At 43.1% G+C, this 24,600-nt stretch overlaps 1 protein-coding gene across 4 annotated transcripts in view; it reads left to right on the top strand.

The window, feature by feature from the left end:
* Positions 1-24,600, top strand: part of TLE1 (TLE family member 1, transcriptional corepressor) — a 90,503-nt gene that overhangs the window by 36,826 nt on the left and 29,077 nt on the right. For 2 of the 4 annotated variants that reach the window (XM_029920350.1, XM_029920352.1), the window contains exons 7-10: positions 6,098-6,302; positions 7,033-7,049; positions 20,384-20,500; positions 24,075-24,128. In XM_029920350.1, the coding sequence (XP_029776210.1) occupies positions 6,098-6,302; positions 7,033-7,049; positions 20,384-20,500; positions 24,075-24,128 (393 nt within the window). The remainder of the gene's footprint in view (positions 1-6,097; positions 6,303-7,032; positions 7,050-20,383; positions 20,501-24,074; positions 24,129-24,600) is intronic. The other 2 variants (XM_029920351.1, XM_029920353.1) reach the window with 1 other exon arrangement.

Raw genomic sequence — 24,600 nt, forward strand, 5'->3', positions numbered from 1 at the left:
TTTAGAAGTAGATCTATCTTGGGGCGCTTGGGTGGCTCAGTTGGTTGAGCATCTGACTCTTGATCTCTGCTCAGGTCATGATCTCACCGGTGATTCGTGAGTTTGAGCCCCGAGTTAGGCTCCACACTGACAGCACAGAGCCTGCTTGGGATTCTGGCCCTTCTCTCTGCCCCTCCCCCGTTTGTGATTTCTCTCTCGTCTCCCAAAACTAAATAAATAAACATTTATAAAAAAGTGGATCTACCTAAATAAATGTTTTTAAACTAATTCTAATAAATGTTTTTAAACTTACTCTAATTCGGGCCTTTCGGTCCTTCTGCCGTCTGATCATTGTCACAACTGTAACCGACATCTAGGGAAGGTGGGAAGAGCAAGTAAGTCAGTGATGCAGGACCAACTGGCTTTTGTGGATTTGCTGAAATGAAGAAAAAAATAAAGAGAAGTTCAGATGCTCTTGAGAAATTTCGCCCTTCATCCTGATGCCTGCCTACATAGAAGCCATCCGTTTCACCTCTGTGCGTCATTTTCTGTGCACTCCTGCATTGAGATGGGGCCTTGAAGTGGATTGGGGTTGTTGTTGTTGTTGTTGTTGTTTTTAACTGTGTTCACGTGGCTTGAGAATTCTTGGCCCCAGTAAGCAGTTTCTGCCATTTTATCACCCTTGCCCCTCTTCACAAGAGAGGCCATTTACGTAACGAGGGGTTTTCCGATAACTCCTATAGTGGTGTCCTTGATGTTTCTGCTCCACACGGCTCTTTCCCACTCTCCCTGCTTGTTTACTAGCATGCCAATTTTCTTTTCTGCTGGCTCCCAAGATAAGAACTGAGTGTTTTAAAGAACAGGGAAATAGCAGAAATTGAGGAAGAGTGATTTGGAGAGAACTGTCAACAAATGCTACTTTTCACATTTTTTTTCCCCTTTAAAAGTGTTTAAATACCAAACACTATAAATGCCACTCACTACTGCCATGCTTTTAGCATTAGAGATGCTATTTTGGGCCATGGTTTTGTTCTGGTTGGTTTCAGTTTGTGATCTGTGTGACATGGTTTTCCCTAAGGTTATGAAGTGGGTTAAATTTCAAAAATTCAAGTTGATTCTGCGGTCCGTGATAAAGAGCTTAGCAATCCACTGAGGTTAAGGTGGGCGTTGGCCTTCGTTTTCTTTCTGGGTGTCCTTTCCAGTTGTACAGGCAGCTCTGTGGCGATAAAGCATGTGCTACAGCTGTTTTAGAAACAGAACCGAAGAAACCACTACAGCATTACATTAAAGCTGGGAATGTAAACAGCAAAGTCAATTTCATTATAGTAACATAATTGACCCAGGCTGCACTAGGTAAAATGAGAATTAAAATTCCGAGTGCGTTGCCGTTGTTTGACATGGATGAGGTGACTTTATTCTTTGTGGGTTTTCATTATCATTAACTCAGAGTTTGGTGTTTGTTTTACTTGTCTTGCTCCCAGCCTGTCCACACTGTCTGGGTAAGCGCAAGTGCGTGTCTCCTTCTGTCAACACGAAACCTTTACCGAACCACCTGCGAGGTGCAAGAACACCAATACCTGGATACCAATAGCTGTTTGGCTTTTTTTTTTTTTCCAGTGTAGCTTTTTAAAATTGTTTGATGAAATGTGATCTTTTTTCCCCCATTGTTTGTGTATTTTATTTTAAAATAGTGGAGTCAGCTCTGGGAAGCAGATGCTTGTTTTGTGAGTTGTGACAGGGTAGATCATGACGATGGGAAGGGACAGTGAACAACTGAATGCTGAAAAGCATTTTTATTTTTTTAAGCAATCATTTGTCAGGTCCCTTGCAGTATAAGAACATGAATTCTAATGTAATGGGGCAGAATTCCAGCTTCGATCTAGACTAAAAGTTTTCAGCCTCAGGACTGCTGACATTTTGGGCTTGTTAATTCTCTGTGCTGGGTGGGAGGGGTGCCCTCTGCAGTGTAGGATATTTAACAGCACCCCTCCCACCTCCACAGTTCCTCCAGGTGTGACGGGTGTAAATATCTCCAGACGTTGACAGGTGTCCCTCAGGTGGGGGAAGGAGAGTGTCATAATTGCTGTTTGAGAACCACTGGTTGTGCATTGCTAAAAACTACCATTGCTCATCTCAAATCCCTCCTGGTAGTTTGACACACTTTTTGCCTGTGTGTCCTGTGCTGTATAAATTTGCAAGCATTAACCCCCCCCCAAAAAAAAAAGAAAGAAAAGGAGAAAGGGTTTACGAATTAGCATGGAAGGCTGGATTTTTCTCACCCGTGCTGTCATGTTGGGAAACACCTCAGTTTCCCCATCGATCTGTGCAGGTTTGGGTCTATGGAAGACCGATGCATGTAGGTTCCCACAGTTGGTGGAGCCTTGGGGTTTTTCTTTTTCTTTTTCTTTTTTTTTTTTTTTTTTGAGGTTTTGCTGGGTGTGTAGTGCTGTCAGTATCTCTTTTGTTGTAAAACACATTTTTAAAATAGATTCGTGTTCCCCCCACACACCCCCAACCCTTTTGGTGAAGGTGACCATCACTGGATTGTCTTTGGTAAGCCTTGTTGAAAGTGTCATTCCAAAGACACATGGGACAGGTGGGCTGCCCGTTTGGAACTAAGTGTTTACTCTCCTGGATGTGGACCTTCTGTGCATTCCAATGTTTGTGTGTGCTGCCTCAGAAATGACACTTCTCATTTGTTGAGCATCTTCTTCTGCAAGAAGCCATCACGCCACTCTTCAGACTTGATGCTTTACAAGCTTCCTTGAAAGAGAGCTGGAACAAAAGATATCCTCCTTTTTTAGATGTAGGGTCGGAGGGTTGGGGACTGAGGACTAGAGGGTGGGGCTCATGAGGCACAAATCAAGAACACATTTTCCGTCTGTTCCCGCTGTAAAGGCTTCATGGTAAAGGTGGTGGATTTATCTCTGGTAAACCTCCAGTGTTGGGGGGGATTGTCTCAGGCTATGTGTGTTATGTGCCCGCAGGAGCTTCCTCTTACCTGGGAAGAGAGGGACATGGGAGATTTTTGTTGGAGAAGGAGATCGCTTCTTCCTACCTCTTGCTTGGGAATACTCTGCTTGCGAACGCGACTGGGCTCCCAGGTCATAGGAGAAATGCTGTTCTAGGGAATGAAAGGCTTGCCATCCTCAGTGTGGTTGTGAGCCCCTGTAAGACACTCTCTCCTCTGTGAAATGGGATGCGTGATGCCCACCCTTCTTGCCTTGGGTGTGTTCTGAGCCAAGGCCATGTAGTGGACATGAGGTATCCACGAGTGCCACATGGCAGGATAAGAAGTGTGTGAGGCCATAGAATCCACGTTTCCTGGAGCCACAGCATCTTTAATAGTTGTGATCCAGCCTATCAGTGCTTTGTACTTTTTCTAGTTTGATAGGATTTTGCTTTAAAAGAAAGAAGAAGCTTGGCTAAGCTAAGGATAGAGGAACTTGGTCGCCTCTAATAATGGACAGTGAGCTTTCTTCAAGAGGAGGGGAGTTTCCCCAGGGCCAATTAGGCTGTTGGATATCCTGGTTGATAGTTATTAGCCTAAATGTTGGGTTTAATCACGTGGGTCTACTTCACAGCTGTGGCGAAGCCCCTTCATTATATAAGCTAGCTTCTCTTTTCAGTAGTGTATCAGACAAGACTTTCTAGTTCATCTTTCTAAAAACCAACTTGGGTTTGGCAGAAAAGCTCTACTTCCTTCTCAGGTATCCAAACATTTGCCTCAAGTATGCCTTTGCTGTGACATAAAATCGCACCTCCAGAGAAGTCTTTTGGTGACTCTGTTCTGGATTTTTGGGGGAACGGGGTGTGCAGGGAGGGGTGAAAGGGTGGTGGCCTCCACCCGGTAGTTAAATCCCTTCCCCTCTGCTTGGCCTCTCTCATCTTGTAATCTGTGCCGTGCTTAATTACCCCGTTGCACTTGCTTGTGTATGCATCATTGCCTCTGCCCCCCAGAAGCCGGACATAGCTCTTATTCTCCGAGTAATGATAGCAATTGCTAGTGGGGCAGACCTGTTCCTCATCCTTCTCCTAGCACATTTCTTATGGCAGGTGTCTAGTTCCTAATTAAGCACTAATGAGCATGCCTAGTGGACCATGAGCTCGCTGCCAGCCCCTCCAGTTTTATGTCTTGCTATTGCCAGGCTCTTAAAAGGTGACAGAGCAAGAATTAGTGTCTTTGGGATGACAGGAAGGTGATTTTATGCGTAAAGAAATTGTTATGATCTCAGATGGTGAATGAGGAGCTTATAAATACCTTCCAAGGATACTATCATTGCCACCTGCTGTGACCTCTCCCCCTTCCACTTTTCTGCTATTTAGCACTGTGCTCCCCTCAGAAGGAATGGGAGTTTCAAGAGAAGGTTGACTCCCAAAGATTTTTTAAAAGACACCAGGAGTGGTTGCAAATGTCTTGTAAACTGACTGGAGACACCGATTTCTGGCTTTAAGATGCTGTTCTCTCACTCTGGAGGGCAGGAAGCATATTTAGGATTCAATTTAAAGACGAGTGGTCTGGGTAGAAATTACTGAAGATCTGGCATGAAGATTTAATATATTCAGGGAGTCATAAATAAACGAGTAATTGAGTCCCAGGGAAGTAAGCACAAATCAGAATCTTAAGAATTTTCTAACATTACACCTTAGAAATTGAGCTTTAATCGTTTTTACTATCTCATCAAAAATGAGTTTTATGTTGGACAGCTGAAATGTGGCCAGATTTATGGCTCAGGGCCATTTCTTGGATACTTTTTCATTTACTACAAAATGCTCTTAAATATAACATAGCAGTGGTACTTTCTAGTGTGAACAGATTTCTGGAATAGGTTAAGGGACAGACACAGGCACTTGGGAGTGGGGGCTTGGTTCACCATGGATAGAGCCCGCACCACAGGGCAGAGTGTGTTCCTCGTCCAGGCCTCTCTGCATCTCAGTGTTGTCCTCTGTGATACTAAGGGGTGGGTTTAGGAAAGGAAGCGGTGAACAGAGTGCCATGCTTGGCTTCTTCCAGCTCTCACAGTGGGCTCCTGGCACCTCCCACTGTGTGTGGTGGACCAAGGGCAGCCTGGAGGGTCATTGCTATGTGACCCCACTGCCCTCCCGCCTGGTAGGAGAACCTTGGCAGTTCAGTCAACGCCCTGAGCCTCCGTTCCTTCTGTGAAAAGGGAATGTCAGTGTTTCCTCCTACTCGTGTGAGGGCTTCTGAAGCCAGGACCCAGGACTACTTGGGAGGGGAGGGCATATGTCCAAGATGTTGGTTCTTTCTTCAGCCTCCCATTAATTTAAGGTAGTGTTTTGGTTGTGTCTCCTCATGCCGTTGTGGCAAATTAGCACAAGAATATTGGGTCACCTCATATCACTAGTTTCTGGTCGAGAGTAGAGTTGTGGTTTGTGGGATGCACACCTGTGCCTCCCCTACTTTAACTTTCCTGAAATCAGGAAGAGTCTCCCCTTCAGCCCCACAGTGGGTTTCGTCCCTGGAGGTCCAGAGATGGATCTCACGTGGGAGTACCTACTGACTAGCCCGACTCCCTGCTAGTCGTCAGCTGCCGCTGTGGGGCTTGCGGGGAGGACTCGTGCCAGGGGAGGCAGTGCAGGTGGAGCTCAGGTTCTGTTTGGGGAAGATGGGAGACGTAACTGCATCGGTGGAAGCTGTTGATGAACTGAAAACACTAATCACATTTTCCCCTTTTCTCCCTTTTGTGTCTTTGTTCTCCTCATGTGTCTGCTGAACGTCCTGTTTTGTTTCCTCCATTCTCCCATGTCATGGGTGCTTCTCCCCTGGATGGTGCTGCACCACTGCCACCTCTTTCTCCTCTTCTCCCTATTCCGTTCCTGCCTCATCACCTCTTCCTCTTCTCCCCCCTCCCCCTTCTCCTTCCCCTTTTCTCGCCTCCTCCCCTTCCTCTCATCTCTTCCTTCTCTTCCTCCCTCCCTCCCTCCTCCCCTTCTTCTCTTACCTCTTCCTCTTCCTTCTCCTGCCCTTCCTCCTCCCCTTTCCTCCATCACTTCCTCCTCTTCTTCCTCCTCTTCTTTCTCCTCCTCCCCCCTCTCCTCCTCTCACCTCTTCCCCTTCCTTCTCTTCCTCCCTTTCCTCTCTCACCGCCACCAACAGCAGCAGCAGTTGCAAGCTCAGCATCTTTCTCACGGCCATGGACCCCCAGTGCCCCTAACGCCTCACCCCTCAGGACTTCAGCCTCCTGGCATCCCGCCCCTCGGGGGCAGTGCTGGCCTCCTGGCACTGTCTAGTGCTCTGAGTGGGCAGTCTCACTTGGCAATAAAAGATGACAAGAAGCACCATGATGCAGAGCACCACAGAGGTGAGAGGCCGGGCAAGCCAGATTAGGACTTGGTCCTGACACTCATACAGTGCTGCAGAGTTGTGTGCACCGCTAACGAGAGCCCCACCCCATGCAGAGAGCAATGAGCTAAGAGGAACTGTCGCAAAGCTTGGCCCCTGAAACACAGTCCTCCCTGGACGTTTTCAGGGCTTAACGTGGGCATCTGTAGATTTCCCAGTCTCTCTAGATTGCAGGCATCTTGACATTTTGGCAACTGCCTAGTTAATGCCAGTGGCCTGTACCATATTATGGAAAACTGTTAACTGCTTAATTGGGTAATTTTCAAAGAAAGTAATGTTGTTAAATGGGGCGAAATAAGAAGTTAAATTTGAAAGTGAATGTGTTCAAATGAAAGGTTTGATAATTGCATCTGTTACTACTTAGTTTCATAGGCTTTAATTCTAGTATGCATAAAATATTGGGCAAAATTGCACTTGACTAATTTTTTGAAGAAAAGTAATTTATTCTGTCAAGAAATTAAAAAAATAGGCTTTGTGTATGGTTAAACTGTAAATCTTATGTTTACAAAATACTGTAATTTTCAGGAAATCACTGTATTAGGAATGTGCAATGACTTATATAAATAAAAGCCATTTTTAAAACTGTTTGGGGCTTGTGTTCTAATTATTCCCCCCTTTTTTTTATTTCTGTTCTTGCCTCTGTGTCTGAACGGGCATGTCTGTGCGTTTCTTGGTAACCTCGGGAGCAGACAGAGAACCGAGCACAGTAAGTAATCAAGCGCTTGCTGCACATAGTACATATCCCTTCCTGCAGTGCACCCCACGCCGCGTTCTGTGCAACACAGGCACACACGTATCTATTCTCCATGTCTCTCAGCGACCTGGGGTTTTCCTTTTTCTTTTTCTTTTTTTAATGTGACTCTTCCCCCTCCCCCGCCTTTTGTCTCTTTTTTTTTTTTTTTTAAATAAAACTCTTGTTAGGTGAGAGGTACATGATTTGGAGGCAAAGCTGTCTGCTATGATTACCCACCTGGAAATATGCTTTGATCTGTAGATGCCCCGGACCCACTTTAAAAATATGTTTATCATTGCATTCCGAGTCCTGGTTGCCTGTAGTTTAAAAGAGTATTCATTTTTTTCTTAAATCAGTTTTACAGGCAAGAGGTCACAATCCATATGTGAAATTGGTTAGTAATGTGTTATTTCTACCTAAACCACTCATTATCCTCTACAAATGCATCTTAGTTGCTAGGTTTCCATATCTAGTTTTCCTTCCGTAATTGTCCTTGGATGGTGAACTTGAACTGAAATTTATTTTCAACGGAAGAACCGTGTGTCTGAGTAAGCTCTTAAAAACAAGGGAATTCAGTGGACGGAGGCTCCGGGCTTCTAAAGTTCCATTTTTTTCACCAGCCTAAATCTTAACCATTTTACATACTGCACGTTCAGTCTGAACATGCATTTGCCAGTTAGCTGTGGGGCGAACTGTGCCTCAAGTGAATCTCTCAGATGTTGTGGAGCAAATGGAGTGAGAAATTAGCCCCTTTCAGCTGGGATGACCTACGGTTTTTGCCTCTTTTCCTTTTTCCTTCTGAACATGGCAGTCTTTGGGCCATGTCAAATCTAAATAAGGTAGCTAAATTGGAATACTGAACTTTTAAGTCACTCTGATCTTTTTTTTTTTAATGAGTTTGGGGGAAGATATGTAAATCATTTGGGTTTGAAACGTTCCCCTTCCCTCTACTGTGTAGAGTAGTGGATACTTTTGAAATTCTTTTGGAGACTGATCTCGGTGTCTTTATGTATCAAGATGCACGGAGGGCGTTGGGTAAGGGTGAAAGGGTGGGGTAGCTAGCTTTAAAATCCTTGTATTATAAGTTTTCTCTGGAAAATGTTGGGAGGGAAAGAGGGGAGGAAAAATCACCGCTGGAGAATAAAATACCTGTATAAACCTAAGTAAACTGACTTTGATGGAGGTGACCTTTATGTTTGTTGCTGTTTCAGTGTTACTGTAGATTGTCATTGTCATCACTTTTTTTAATGCCATGTTCATTTAATAGAGTGTCAAATTAAAAACCCTAACCCTACACCAAAGAACAGAGATGGCAGGAGATGTTGAAAAAGCTGCTGTCCTGTCATTGGCTTCAGGTTTTAATTTATTGAACTTATGCTAGGTTTAGAATATATTTCTAATTTAACTTTCTGTTCTCATCTAAAAATCACTGTATATTTATTGAGTAGCTACTATATGTAAGGCAACATAGGAAATGTAGCTATAGCTAGGGATATGTAAGCACACATATTACAGGCTTTTTCTCAAAGAACCAAGCAAATATGACTGAAGGAGGACTAGAAACTTTCAGCAGGAGTCCTAGATGATTGTGGAAGGGGTACCATGGTGTGTATCACTCTGAGACCCCGCTGCGTGTATAATTTCTGAGTGTATTGAATAACCTCCTATTTATATTTTTGGCTGACAAATGTAAGCAAGAACTTAATTCATTGGGGAAGTGAGGGTGGGTGGAGGAAGGGTGAGGAGTTCTACCCTCCAATACAAACAGTTCTTGAATTTCAGACAGCTGTGGATTGTTTCTAGGTCCTCACGTTGAATTCACATTCCGTGGACTGTTAAGTCAAATATGATGGGTACATTGCATAAACCGATCTATGCAATAACACAAAATAAATGGTTAATGTGTTGTTTGCATGTCTCTTTCTCAACAAAATTTTCACAGGTTTCTTAAGGATAATTTTAATGGGAATTTGCAGAATAAGTATAGGAATTCTGTTTTCTGCCTAATTACTACAGACATCCCTTGGTGATGATGATATAAAATGGGAAACCGACACTAATTTGTAACCAAAACATTTAATTCAGTCTGTAGAGAGGAATGAAATTGTTCACTGCCCACATAAGTGGGGTTTTGCTGCAGTTGTATATAATGAAGTAGCTCTTTAAACTTTGTGAAAAATTGAGTATGAGAAGCATTGGATAATGATATGATGTGTACTATTAGGTGCCTAAAATATTATAGTACTTATCTATTTAATAAAGTGGTTTGAATTATGAAGTATTTTACTTGGTAGGAAAAGTCAATTGATCACTGTTTGGTGGCTGTGTTTTTTTGTTTTTTGTTTTCTCCCCAACCAATGAAGGGTTAAGGGCAGTAGTTTTCAAGCCTTTGGTCTCAGGATCTTTACATCTTAAAATTATTGATGACCCCAGAGAATTTTTGGTTATGTGGATCATATACTTTGAAAATTTTCTGGAAGTTAAAAAAAAAAAGTTAAAATTGCTTTAACAGGTAGAGAGCTACTTAATTTGTGTTACCACAAATAACATGATTAATGAAAAATAACTATTTTCCAAAACAAATAATTATAGTGGGAAATCTAGCTGTGTTTTGCATGAATGCAGATATCTTCAATGCCTGACTAAAAAGAGGATAGATATATTCTTGTACGCATCTGCGTCAGATCTGTTGCATGACATTGTTTTGATTGAAGTATAAGGAAAAAAGTCCGCCCCCATAGAGATTTGTAATGGTCTCTGGGAACCTTAAGGGGTCCTCAGACCAACCTGAGAACCTCTCATAAATAAGGCTGAGTTCTGAACATTCCATGCTGGTATATAGTCTTATTTTTTCCTGCTGTTCTTTCTGTATTGAACAAATATGATAACTTTATGTGTCAAGTGCAGAAGTTGGGGACTTTTGTAAATCCAGAGGGGATGTGAGTATGTATGGATTTTCATCTGTGAGTCTAAAACTGGTTCATAGATAATTTGTGTTCCTTATTATTAGTGACAAAGTCATTCCATTTGCTAGTTTAAGGTGTTTTAGGTAGAACAACCAAGGAGCCTTCCTGTGGCCTGTAAATGTAAATGTAAAACCTAGGAAATGAAGGTACTAAGGACAGTCAGAATATGGGCACTATTTTTTAGGTTTCTTATTTTTAAAAGGGAGGAATGTTATAGGTAGTAACTTTTAAGAGGGTTTATTTTGCTATTTGGCTGTTGATATTAAATTAAGATTTGACTACTCTCTCTATTAATGTGCAAAACTTGTTTGTTTGGTTTTTTTAAACACAAGGCTACTTCTCCAAGTGCTACAGTTGAGCAAAGAAATACAACCTAACAAAAAGGACTTTATTTCTTATGTAGTAGTAAAAACTCAGGCTATTTCAATTAATTTAAAGGTGAATTGTGTTCAGTTTTGGATGAAGGGGCTATTTAATAAGTCTCCTTGAAAGACCTGGAATCAAGAGAATTGACAAAGCATCATATGACTTTTGAAAAAATATGATAGAACATGTGTTTATTCTTTTAACAAACATTTATTGAATACTTACTATGCACCAGGCACTGTGTGAGGCACTGCATGTCCGCTTGACAGCATGGGTTTGAACAGTGTGGATTTTTGTTGATAAACACAATACAGTACTTTAAGTATATTTTCTCTTCTCGTCATTAACATTCTCTTTTCTCTAGCTTGCCTTTAAGAATGCAGTATATAATCCATATATGAAGTATGTGTAATCAACTATTATCAGTAAGGCTTCCAGGCAACATTAAGCTATTAGTACTTAAGGTTTAGGGGAGTCAAAAGTTAGGCATGGATTTTTGACTGAGATGGGGGCACCCCAGATCCCCACGTTGTTCATGCGTCAGCTGTTCTTGCTGGCATTTTGCAGTGATGCATTTTAATGTCACAGTCAAATATTTGTTGAATGAGAAACACTGGGACACCTCACACATGTGATCACTGTTTGGAACATTTGGACAAAGGAGGAGACTCCAGAGCAGAAACAGGGTCTGTGGACAGATGGGCTTCAGAAGGTCCTTGAATCCCTCTCAGGTTGTGCCCACCTTGTTCCAGGTTGGTGCTCTGTTCCATAATTGTGGGGAGAGATGATAACTTCCATCAAATTCTCAAAAGGGGCTCCTGGCCCCTTTTGAAAGCGTAAGCACTGTGAATTTCTTTTAAAAATTCTTTGAATTATTATTATTATTTTTTTAAGTTTTGATACAGAGAGAGACAGAGCATGAGAGGGGGAGGGGCAGAGAGAAGGAGACACAGCATTAGAAGCAGGCTCCAGGCTCTGAGCCATCAGCACAGAGCCCAAAGCAGGGCTCGAACCCACGAATGGGAGATCATGACCTGAGCTGAAGTCAGAGGTTTAACCAACTGAGCCACCCATGCGCCCTGCACTGTGAATCTGTTTAGCAGTTATAACAGTACCACACCATCATCTTACCAATCAGACACCAAGCTCAAGGAGACTAGGTGGCTCTAATTATATAGTTAATGAATGGAGGTAGAGATGAAGATTCTGTCTTGCTCAAGGGGCTGTTTTGTCACTCCCCCATAACTGACTTCTAGGATTACCGGTTCATCTTTAGAACTTATTTAAAAATAATGATGGCAGCCACCACTTTATCTCCTATGAAGTGGTATCTGTGTCTCTTCTGGGGCTGTTATTAACCAGTTGGTTGGCAGAGGTAGGACCAGATTCTAGCAAGGACCACCCATCATTTTTTCTCAAATCACATAGCACTAGAGAACACAAGGAGGATATGAGATGTGAATTTTTCCTCAGAGAATATTTTATTGTTGGCCTTTTTCTGTAATCTAATTTTTTTTTTTTTTTAATATCACTGTAGCTCCAAGTAGCTCTTCAGGACCGTGGTGGCATGGAACCATGGGGTGATAAAAAGAACACTGGTTTTGGAATATAGGCAGATCCCAATGGAATTCTGGCTGCACAGTCAAGGTTTTTCATCCTTTTGAACATTCCCCAAGCCTCATCTATGAATTGGCGATGGAGTCTGCCTCACAGGGTGAGGGGTTTTAGGGACCACAAATGCAGTCATCAGACATAGCATACATAGCCTTGAGGAATGTTCTCCCTGACCTCCCTATCTGCAGAGTAGCAGGACAGCGATAAATACATTATTAGTCATGATCAGTGTAGTTACTCATGGTTTCCTGTTTTAAAATATTTGAGGCATGGGGCTCCTGGGTGGCTCAGTCGGTCAAGCTGCTCACTTATGATTTCAGCTTAGGTCATGATCTCCTGAGGTCAAGTCCTGCTTTGGGCTCTGTGCCGACAGGGTGGAGCCTACTTGGGATTCTTCCCTGACCCTCTCCTTGCCTATGCCCCTCCTCCACTCACGTGGGCTGGCTCTGTCTCAAAATAAATAAATGTTTAAAAATGTAAGGCAGTTGTGAAGATGCAGGCAGTTACTGATGTTTCTCAGTGTCGAGCCTGTTATGAACTTGATTAGTCTCATGCTATTCACTTCATCAGAAGAGGAGGTGTTTCTCCTTAAACGTTTATGAATTTATGTCCTGTCGTGTATTTCAAGGGATTGCCTGGAAATGAAGGATAAAACTGATATGAGTCACCTAAAATTTCAATATTTAGGCACTGTGGAAAACACTAAATTTCCTTAAGCAGTTGTCTGAGCAGATTTCCTTTTTGGCAAAATTTAAAACTATGTGCTTAAAAAATCCTCTGGGTAAACTGCTCGTGGAATCACTGCTGTGGGAAGGGTGAACCCTGAAGAAAGGAAGGCTCCAGGGGTTTCTAGGTGGTGGGGGGAGTGGCCCATCCCTGTACCAGGGCAGGGACTGTTTACTGTGGATGCTGTAACTCCCTGGGTGGGTGTCAGGGCCTGTGTGTAACTGGAGAAATGTTGAGGTTTCCTCTCACTGTGCTTACAGTGAAGAGAGGGCATCAGGAATTTTTACTCTAAGAAACCAGAAAGCAGATGGAGAATATTTCCTCCCTCCCTGAAGTCTGTTTTCAGACTTCAGTTTGTGCTCTGTAATTAGGAAACTTAATGTCCACCATTTAGAGCAGGTTTTTAAAAATTTTTATTTTCCTTTTGGGCCCATAACCATTTTTACCATTCCTTCTGAAACATAGTAAGCAACAAACTCTGTGTGTCCGTCTTTCAGATGAGAAGAGGTGGAGGTAAGTGCCATCAGATACTCACAGGCAAGTCCTGACTCAGTGCTTCCTAGTTTCTTGTATTAGAAAGTACCCCATCTGGGACTGGAAGAGGAAGGGGGACATTCAGTTCAGCTAGGTAGAGCTAAGTAAGTAGTTCTACAAAAAGTGTTTTTAAACATGGTTTGAAATACAGATTTGATTTTTCCTGTCATCAAGGTCCTGATCAGTGCCGGGAGGCAGGGGTGGCCAATGAAGTTGTCATGAGGGCATTTAAAAGTTATTTTGAAATTTAAAAAAAAGTTATTTTGAAATAATTATGTTCATTGTGTATGTGTGGTGTGTTTTATTTTGCTTTACCTGGAGAACAGACCGCGGACTTAGCAAGAGAGGCCCAGGGTATCCATCGCATGCTTTAGGGCCTCTTCCAGCCCACAGATTTACTGGGTCTGTATGTCTTCTACCTGGCTGCCTTTCTTTCTGGGAGTTCTGACTGAGACGCTCCTCTGCCTCCGACGGCGCGGAGTTCCTGGATGGCGGTGTGAGACCTCGCGGGTTCTTTCCCACATTTAACATTCAAACTAAATGACACATGGATGGGTACCCTTCAGACCTGCTTCACCGCCAGGGCTCCTGAGGTGTGATCTGGTTGCCAAGTGGACACATTTCCACACATCCTCACTTTTGTACGCTTCTCGCCATTGACAAGCGGGGATCCTGTTAGTTTTAAGGGTTAAAAATGCATTCGTTGAAATGTCAGGCATAATCTGTGAATGACCGGATGGACTGCAGCAAAAAGTACAGCGGCAGGGTGACGGCTTAATTGGCACCAGGTGTAGCTGGAGAAGGCAGGCAGATGTGATGGGGTGCGTCACTACCTAATTGTTTTAATGTTCACCGAGAAGTTAATTGTCAGTGTAGAGTGTGCTAGCAAATTAGGTTCCCACTGCCTTAGTGTAACTGAGGATAAATGAGGTGTCATGAGTTTCCAATCTGTACCTCTGACACAAACACTTTTCCTGCGGGGAGGAGAAAGTTCCCAAGGGGAATCAGCATGGCAGCTCAAGAAATCCATTTGAATAATGTGCATTATTTTCACATTAGGGAAAGCTGTCTAGCTTTTGCTTTCTCCACGAGTGAGTTTTCCTTCCAGATTTGCTGCTGGTAGCTTCAAGGTTTAGACATGGTTGGCAGAAGAGTTGCTTTGAGGTCTCAGAATCGATGAAGGATACATGAAGGCTCTGTAACAAGTGTTCTGGTAACACTGACAGTGTAACATTCCATTAAACTTGCTTTCTTTCATATTTTCTGGAGTTTACCTTCCAGAATATCTCCACCGACATGAACAGCCATTATCATTAAATTGCTAAAGAAAAGTGAAAGTCTTGGAACAAGGGTAGAAAGACCAGTTTTTATCTGTACTGAAGGATCAGAGTCTCTCTGCCTCAAATTTAGTGGATATTTAGAGCATGAAATAGAAACATCATTGTCCAGAATGGTGAGAATAAAGGTCCTACCAAGTCCAAATCTTGATGTTTTCATTTGATTCAACTGAATGAACCATCTCTGGTTCAACAGGCTCTTACGCTTAACACTGAAAGGTCTTGAATGAAGGTATGGTTTAATAATTGCATCTGGGTGTTTATTTTTTGCTTTATGAGAGTAAGACATTGTCCACTTCTGCCCACAAGGTTCAAACCCCCTGCCAACTCTTTAGTTAATTTGCACCCAGAGAACTACAGCAGGGAACAGTGTTGGTATGTTGTTTTTATAAAACGTGGCTCACCCAGTTGGGATAATGTGGTATGGGTCTGGCAGCTCCAAGTAGTGTACCCCATTTGTAATACTCGGTCTGCCCCTTTTTTCTTTCCTTTTCTGAGTAGCTCTTTTACTCTTGTGCCTGTTCTTAACCATCACGTCACTGTGAATGGGAGGAGAAATGGCCCTCAGGGAGCATATATTAATCGTAGTGAACAATTCGCCTGTTGTCAGTGAAGATGCATGCTGAGATTCTATGTTCTCCAGATTTTTTACAAGGGAGAGTTCTCTTGCGGCGCAGGTTTTCTCTGTCCTTGCACCTCATCTATTTCATGTGTAGTTTCTACCTACCGACGGAGAGAACCATACGCTGGTGGGTCTGATAGGTCTTGTGGACCCTCTTTCTTCTGACTCTGGTAGTCAGTATTCCAGGGGGATCTTCTTTCTCCAGAGACCTGTTGGATATACCTCTCCCTTTATTGTTTTACTTGGCTCTCTTCCCATAAGTGTGTGCCACATGTACAGAAAATCATTGTGGTTTTAGAGATTAAAAAAAAATTTTTTTTAAGTTTGTTTATCTATTTTGAGAAAGAGAGACTGGGGACAGGGGCAGAGAGGGAGAATCCCAAGCAGGCTCCATGTTCACATGGGAGCCCGATGTGGGGCTCGATCTCACAAACCTTGAGATCTCCACCTGAGCCGAAATCAATAGTTGGATTCTTAACCAGAACGCCTGAGTGTCTCAGTTGGTTAAGTGTCCAACTTGTGGTTTCAGCTCAGGTCATGGTCTCACAGTTTTTGAGTTTTAAGTCCTGCATTGGGCTCTGGGCTGACAGCTCGGAGTCTGCTTGGGATTTTCTCTTGCTCTCTGTCCTTCCCCTACTTGCTCACATGCTCGCGCGCTCTCTCTCTCTCTCTCTCTCTCAAAATAAATAACAACAACAAAAAGAGTTGAACATGTAACTAGCTGAGCCATGCAGGTGCCCCACGGTTTTAGAATTCAGTTTGTTTTGAAGTCATGATGTGTTTTTAGACCTTGATTTGCACAGATTTGTAATCTCCTCCATGGGCTGTGTAAATCTCCCAACTTCTAGCTTTTGTGGAAGACATGAAGTAAATAAGATGATTTTGTTTAGTTAAAACAGAATTTTAAAAACAAAGGGAAACTTATATGCAGTCTCAAAAATCCCAGACCTCGGGACATTTGTAATAGAAATCTGCCCGGTAATTATCATTTCTGAAAATTTCTGGCAGATACTTAAATTTTACCAGCTGCAAGGTGAAATAAAACATTGAGTTTCTTGGCTAGATTTAGAGTATATCAGTCCTTGTGGTAACACTGGTTCTCATGCAGATCAAAAAACCCTGATTTGCAATTAAATATTTATTTGGCAGATTTAATGTTTGAAAATGAACTTTACTTGATGAATGCCATTTAGTAGATTAAAGCCTTTTCGAAATATGGACGCTGGGAGAAGTCTGGTGGCAGCTAAGTCTCTACAACGGCTAGTGGCCATGGGTGACGTTGTTGTGGTGCTATGGGGCCCTGGACTACTTTGTTTCCCTCTGCTGAGGCCCATTTGAGTGGCATTTGGGCGTGTAAATGGCAGGGTTTGCGAGTGGAAAGGCAGCAATTTGGGACTGTGTTCAGGTCATTTTAATGTAGACTGTAATTTTTTAAAACATGTTCACAGTTTTTGTATGGTGGCGTAAAACCAAGCGTGCGTGTGCGTGTGTGCGTGTGCACGCGCGCGTGCGCGTGTGTGTGTGTGTGTGTGTGTATGTGAGAAAGAGAGGGAGAGAGAGAGAGACGGTGAGGGAGAGAGAAGGACAGAGACAGAGACTGGTTAGGAATGGAGTGGGTGGGGGTGGCAGAGAACTCATGCATTAGGCATTGTTCTGTCACATTAGAATGTTAAATGGGTGGGGGCACCTGGGTGGCTCAGTCAGTTAAGTAACTGACTTCAGCTCAGGTCATTGTCTAAAGTTTGTGGGTTCGAGCTCCACGTTGGGCTCTGTGCTGACAGACAACTCAGAACCTAGGGCCTGCTTCAGATTCTGTGTCTCCCTCTCTGACCCTCCTTTGCTTGTACCCTGTCTCGCTGTCTCTCAAAAGTAAATAAGTATAAAAAAAGTGTTAAATGGTTAAATATTATTGGTTAAAGAGCCAATAAGTGATAAGTATGTGGCAGAAAGTATTCAATGCACATAAATTGCATATAAGAATCACTCCTCTGGGAGTGCAGACACTGACTTAATGGGAAGAGCTTTGTGACTTAAGGCAAATTGCCTCCCCTCTCTGGTCAGCCTTCAGATAAAAGGAGGGGGATGAAGAGGATGAACAGTAAGTTTCCGTAAGGTTGCTTTGGCCTCTTCAAAGGTTTGATTCTAATTACCATCTGTGTTTCCAGTGTACAAGTTAAAAAACAAAACAAAACAGTGATCCTCAGTTTCATTCTTTTGTCTTCTTCGATGTTGATTAAATGCTAAATATTAATGTTGAATGTGATACTACTATCTTATCCAAGTCCAGATTTCACAAATCAAGATGGAATCCTAAATTTTGAAAGCTCAGATGAGGTTCAGTCACTACCCAGGTATAGTCTTTCTCTTCCTACAGTGTGTATAAAATGGCTTCCAATGACCATTACACACCAGCTTCTGTTCCTCAGGGTGAAGTGAGGAAAGCACAGCGCTCAAGGGGGAAAAACAACAACAAAAGCCTTATGGTGTCATGAGACATCCGCTAGTACCTGTGAAGTCACTTTTGGGTTTCTGGGGAGCGCACAAGGGAACCGTGAAGATTAGGGTCACCGAGGCAGTGGTTTAACCCAAACCGCTGTTGTTGCCGACCGCGAAGTTCATTAGGCTGGAACTGTTGGCTTAAATCAGGAAAAACAATGAAAGCAGTGTCAGGGCTGGAAGATGTCGGGGACAGTTACACAAAGGAGACTGAGTTCATGGGAACAGGGTAAAAAGGAAGTGGTCTGTTTTCGGTGGGGCTGCCACACGAACCAGCTCCCCCCTGGCTCCTGACTGGGGCTCTCTCCCAGGCCTTTCCAGCCCACAGTCTTCGAGGCCTTGTTTTGAATCCATTTTATGGCATCAAAGGTACCATGAGACATTGTGTTTCGTAACTTGTCTGAGTCTGCCATTTTGAATGGAGCCAGTTTTCACTTAAGTAGGGGTGCTAATTACTAGCCCTGGCCAAGTTTAGAGGGACTTCCAGAGCTTTTCAAAACCTATTCAGATTATAGGCCTCATTGAAGCCCTTCAAGGGGGAATTATAGTAGTGACTTGTAATATGTAGAAGCAGAGGCCTCAAAGCTTGACAGGCCTACAGGCCCAGCTATAGAAATGTTACTGTTTCCAACAAATTGCATTGTTGCTAACACAAGTGTAGTTTACTTTTTATGTTTACAGTACCATTTGACGTCATTAAAAAAAAAAAAGATCCTTAAAAAACTGCCTGTGAATGGCTGAGTGGTTTGGGTGCCCAGTGCCGGTCACAGTGGGAAGGCTCTGAAGGTGACCTGCGGAGAGAGACTTAGCTTCCGCACGGCTTGCAGGCACCAAGCCTGTGCGGCTTTCTTCAGGGCACTGGGGCAGATGTAAAGTTGAGTGCTCTAAGGCACTGCCCTTAATGCATCTGGTCAGTGTCTGGACAAGGAGACTTCAGAGCTGATAAAATTGAAAACACAGGCAGGTGCATTTATTTGGACACTGTTTACACCTGAGCACAAGCTGATCTCCCCTCCATGGCTCAGCTTTTCAGAATACACATTAGCACTTTCAGGAGTTTTGTTAAGTCTCCTGTGTCCTGTGAGGCGGTGGGTCTGGGTCGGAAAGGTTAGTTTTTAGCAGACATTTACTAAGGTAATTAGTTCAGGGAACCAGCCAGCTCACCTTTCAGCCCCACACACTGTGCTAAAGACATTACTTAGAGCTACTCTGTATTGAATTGCACGGGTCCCTCCCTCTGCTTTTATGAAAGCCTCCTGCATTTGTGTAGCTTGAATGGTCATGAATCAAAGCTCAGCTCACTTCAGTGTCAGCCCCTGCCGTGGGCAAAGAGGCTTTACATTGCCTCCTGGTCCCCAGGTTTGATTTCCTCCTGTGTGTGGTGTGGTTGAGCTGGGAGTGCTCCCCATGGTGAGGTCCACAGCTTTCACGAGGAGGCTTTGAGAGCCAGCCACCTGGCTATGATGATCTTGGACTGGTTAGGAGCGAAGACCTCCACCCGACCCCCACCCCCCATCTGGTCTTATAAGCATTTGTTTCTGGTACATGCCATTGCATTAGGGGTGGTCTAGCTTAAAGGTTTTCCCCAGCCCCTTCCTCTTTAAATTGTGGCAGAGAAAGGTTACATAATTGTCTGTTGGCCCTGGACATCCCCCAGTTAGCCTTCCAACATCTTGCAGAAAATGGGGTTATCGGGGCTTTGTGAAGGAGATTTTTGCACAGCTCCTTCAGTATTGTTCAAGGCAGTAACACATCACTGAACAAATTGCCCCCTTGCATATGCTAATCCTGTACTTAAAAGGACTCATTGTAATTTGTTCTGATGCTTTAGCCTGAGGGGAGATGGGAATTGAAGGGATGGCAGATCATGTCATGTGACCCCCAAATACCTAAAATGCCTGTTTTCTTTGGGTCAACAGTTCCTACTCAGCACAGGCGAATGAAAGTGTCCTGTGTGGTTGGTGGAAAAGATTAGTCCTTGCTTCTGCTTTTGTGTGAGGGAGCTGGCCTCGCTGTTGAAGATTCACTGGCTGAAATGCCTGCTTTGGCTCTTAAATTTCAGTGCTTTTGGCAAGGAGCACCAAATCTTATTTTCAACAGTAAATGAAAAGAATTCAAAAGAGTTCCTTCATTGTTGCTGTGGAGAATGTGATTTGCCTTTTAGGAAAGCCACGCTGTTAATCCCACCTGTTCTCGCGGTGTGTCTTTTTTGAGGGACACACATGGACTGTTACAGTCACAGAATATGTCTAATAGAATAAACTTAGGTTCTGTTCATAGGCCATTTATATTCCTGACCAGGAAATCGCAGTGGGAAAGAATAAAAAACACTTCCCCATGTAAACAGCAAGCTCCCATTTCTCTAGCAGTAAAGAGAACGGAGGAGGAACATTTTAAGTGAGTAGTGCCTGAAGGATCTACCGCTTCTGATGGTTTGATTGCGTAGTCCGGTCTCCCTTTTAAGTGCTTAAACCTCTATAAATGTTTGCCATCAAAGTCTTCAGCTGAGGTGAATTAAATGGAACAAAAGGATGTGTAGGCCTCACCTTTCTAATATAGCTGTCACATCCAGGTTGGGTTTTCGTGTGTACAAAGAGACCTGGGAAGGAATCTTTGATTAATTGTTTTTTATTTTTTGTCTTGCAGAGTAATTCCCTCTTGGTCCCAGACAGTCTAAGGGGCACAGATAAACGCAGAAATGGGCCTGAATTTTCCAATGACATCAAAAAAAGGAAGGTGGATGACAAGGACTCCAGCCACTATGTAAGTAAATAAAGGACTTGAAACAGTATTTGTTTGCTTGCTTCTAAGTGAACACATTCTAAGATCTTAGTGGTAATCTCATATCCTTTAAATTTCTCATACTGTAAAAAGGATAGAGTCTTACATTATAAGGTCCTGTTTCCCTCTAGAGCTGTAAGTCATGCTCTCCCAGGCTCACTATTACATTTTAGGCTTTCTGCCTACGTCCCTCCTGGGAGGGGACACCAGCGTGCAGGGCAGACTTTGTGGACTTGAAGCCTGTGCATTTGCTTAGGGCCCTGCTCTTAAAGGCACCTTGCCCTTGGTTTAATGCTCTGCTCTCACCCATCTTCAAGCTCTCAATTTTTGAACAAGGGCCTGCATCTTCATTCTGTCCTGGGCCTTACAAATTCGGTAGCCTGTCCTGCTTAAAACAATCAGGGCAAGAATTTCAGTGTCACAGAATACCTCTTGGAATGCTGTTCTGTTGATATGATCAGGCTCATATTCGGTCTTGAGGCAGAGTTCAGCCTCTTAAACAGCAAGCACTTGAGCAATGTAAGTCCATTGGTCCAAAGGAAAAACCGCTGGAGACGTCTAAGTCGGGCCCTGCAGATTGGGAACAGAGGCGTGTGGAGGGAGGGCTCTTGACTCAGATCTAGCTGAACCACATTCACAAGGAGAGCAAACCAGGCCAAATGGCAATTGGCTCGGATATGAGAGTCATAAACATTGCAGCTGATGGATGACTTGGAGTTTTCTTGTGTGTCCCCAAGTGTGTCTGTTTCAAGATGGACACATTCTCGGAACAGCATGAGAGCAGAATGCTGGATTAGGCCACTTCCTGTTGCTTGTGGAAAAAGTGTTCACGCTGGCTGGCGTGCGGGCTATATGGGGGTTTACACGCTAGCCCTCTCTGCCTCCTTCTGGCCGCCTCCAACCAATAGCCAGCAGTGGGTAATGTTTCCTGAGCAACAGCTTGTTAGTGCCAGGCACTGTGTGCTGTTACATGGATGGTTTCACTGGACTCAACTCTGGGAGTTCAGTGCCATGACCTCCGTTTTAGATGAAGAAACTGAGACACCGCGCTTGTAAGCGATTTACACAAGGTCAAGAGTTAGCGGCAGAGCCTGGAGGCAGTCTGACTCCAGCATGCATGGTCTTCATCAGGAAGCTAAGATTCCCAAACTCAGGTTCTAGGCATAGATATTTTGCCAGAGGGCCTTGCATTGCTCCACACTTTGCACCATGATAACATTCTCAGGACAGGACATGCAGAAATTTGGAGGTTGCCAATAATACAATTTTGAGCTTTGCATGAAGCTTCTGTAGATATTTCGTAGCGAGTGATCTAGAATCCATAGCTGTGCATTACTGTTTTTTACCTGCTTATCGTAGGAATGTCCAGTTGAATAGGTAGTTGAGGGGGATGTATTGACGTGATGTTGGAGAGTCTGGAGCAAAGTACTCAGACCTTAGCTCTTAGATGATCAGTGTACACTGTACTGTGAAGGCTTACATTGGAGAAGCATCCAGGCAAAGCTAAGATTGAAATTACAGACTCCTTAAGGACTTACTTCACAGTCATATTATAGTAAATGAGTTGTTTGCTACGTTTTGCCAGTTTGTGCACTATGTGAACCATTTTTATAATTTTTTTTCTAAAAGGGAAAACCTTTTGGCTTCTGTTTTTCTCACCGCCACCATCTTTTGGGTTCATAACACCTGAAAAATATTTGTGCTTTTCTGAGGTCTTTTACTAAGAGAGAAAGCAAATTTTCTTTAGTATTAATTTTTTTCTTTTATTACATTAAAATATTTCTTTCAATAGGCTGTTATTCTGAGTTATCCAGGCTTCCTCATTGGTTATAATTTCATGTTGTTAGAGGAAATTGCTTGGTGCTTTAACAACAATGATTAAAGTAAATCTAGTCACACGCTGTTGAAGAACGTAAATGGTGTCTTCCAAGGGTAACATTCTAAGTACAGTTAGAAAAAAAAATGTAAGGGGCACCTGGGTGGCTCAGTCAGTTAAACGGCCGACTTCAGCTCAGGTCATGATCTCATGGTTCCTGAGTTCGTGAGTTCAAGCCCCGTGTCAGGGTCTGTGCTGATCGCTCAGAGCCTGGATCCTGCTTTGGATTCTGTGTCTCCTCTCTCTGCCCCTCCCCAGCTTGTGCTCTCTCTCTTCTCACTCTCTCTAAAGATAAATAAGCCTAAAAAAAGAAAAAAAAAACACTTAAAAGATAAGAATTTAAAGTTGAGGATAACTTTCTAGCTAGACATGCAGGGCCCCAAAGAAAGCCAACCTGGCTAATAATTGCCCTTGTCCTTATTAGTACAGATCGTCAACATTTGTGTATTCGGAATTGACAGTGACCTCAGTAAAAGGATTGTTTAGATCATTAAATTAGTCACCTACTACTTTTTGAGAACCGGACGCACTGTGACATCATACTTCTTTCGCATGTTCCTGGTATTAGTCTGGACTAAAGGCTACAAAACCTTCTTGCTAAGAAGGTAGATGTTTTCAGTCTGTCCTAAACTTGATGTACGAGTCATAACATAAATTGAATAGCCTTTCTGAAGCTTTTTCAAACTTAGCGCAACCATGCAGTTTCCTTGATTAGCAAATTTTATGGCTTTATGAAGAGAGAGTAAAGCCCTATGGCAGGGTGCTAATGCCCTCCAGATTTTCCCATCCTGAGTTCCTTCCGTCTCTCCAAACATATGCCAACCTGATCGCAACAAGGTTTATTCTTAACATGAGGTTAGGTGTTGGTACGTTATTCCAGTAGAGTAGATAGCGTTGTTGTTTTTAGTTTTTTGCTTTTTTTTTTTCCTTCAGTAATTAGTAACCCAGTGGGAGCATGGTTTAAGTTTGTCTTTGTAATTAGAAATTATCTATGAACATGAAATTTGTTGGCTGTCTTCAAGAATGATACACACGCACACACATGCACACCAAAGAATGATACACACAAAGCACTGACATGAAACTGCGTTCTTTTTTTTAAAAATTTTAAAAAATGTTTTATTTATTTTTGAGACAGAGAGAGACAGAGCATGAGTGGGGCAGGGCAGAAAGAGAGGGAGACCAGAATTGGAAGCAGGTTCCAGGCTCTGAGCTGTCAGCACAGAACCCGATGTGGGGCTTGCACACGATCATGAGATCATGACCTGAGTTGAAGTCAGAGGCTCAACCGACTGAGCCACCCAGGTGCCCCAAAACTGTGTTCTTAATTTAACATTCAGTGGGAAAGAGTCCTCTTATAAGGACATGGCAGATTTCAGATTATAAGAGAGATTCAGCGGTTACAAACATTTATGGAGCCCTTCCTTCCTGTGCACCCAGTATTTGCCCTCACCAGTATGACATATAGCAGGTGTGCTATGGCACCAGTTCCTGCCCAGGGCTTTGTGTAGCCCCAGATCAGATAAGGGAGGTGGTATTCATGACAGGGGGCTCACAGTCTGGAAGGGAACCTGTAGGCATGTCCTGGGCCATTTTTTAGTCTGTCTGCTACCAAGAACTGAAGAAATTTAACTGGGCCTCTAACCCTTTAATAAATGGCAATAAAATTTATTTTTGCAGGACAGCGATGGTGACAAAAGTGATGACAACTTAGTTGTGGATGTGTCTAATGAGGTAACCATTCATTTTTGTAAACTTTATGCTCAGAGTGACTTTTGAGAAACAGAACAGTGAAGCCCATGGTGTTTTCCTTTACGCGTTAAAAACTTAGTGGCTGTTCACAGATGGAGCAGTAGTGGTCTACCTGATGAGAACTTTTGTTTCCTTGTTTAAAAAAATTGTTTTCCCAATCATTTTGGATTTGTATGTTGGATATCTGGTGCTCCTTTCCTTCCTGTATTTGTGAACTTGAGGGGAGGATACCATTGTTCCTAAATATGATTTCCTCTGTGCTATCTTCAGGGGTGTGTTTGCAGATACCATTCTGGTAATGCTAACAATATTGCACGCCCCAAGTCCCCCATATCTAAAGGACTTAGAGCGTCCTTCCTTTATTTTAGAGAATTGATGTGGAAATAGAGTCTGTAAAGGGCAAGGTCCATCTGTTGTCAGTGAAATCACAGAAACTTTGCTTATGCTTGTTGAG

This window comes from Suricata suricatta, chromosome 13, assembly GCF_006229205.1.
Source record: "Suricata suricatta isolate VVHF042 chromosome 13, meerkat_22Aug2017_6uvM2_HiC, whole genome shotgun sequence".
Classification (NCBI taxonomy): Eukaryota; Metazoa; Chordata; class Mammalia; order Carnivora; family Herpestidae; genus Suricata; species Suricata suricatta.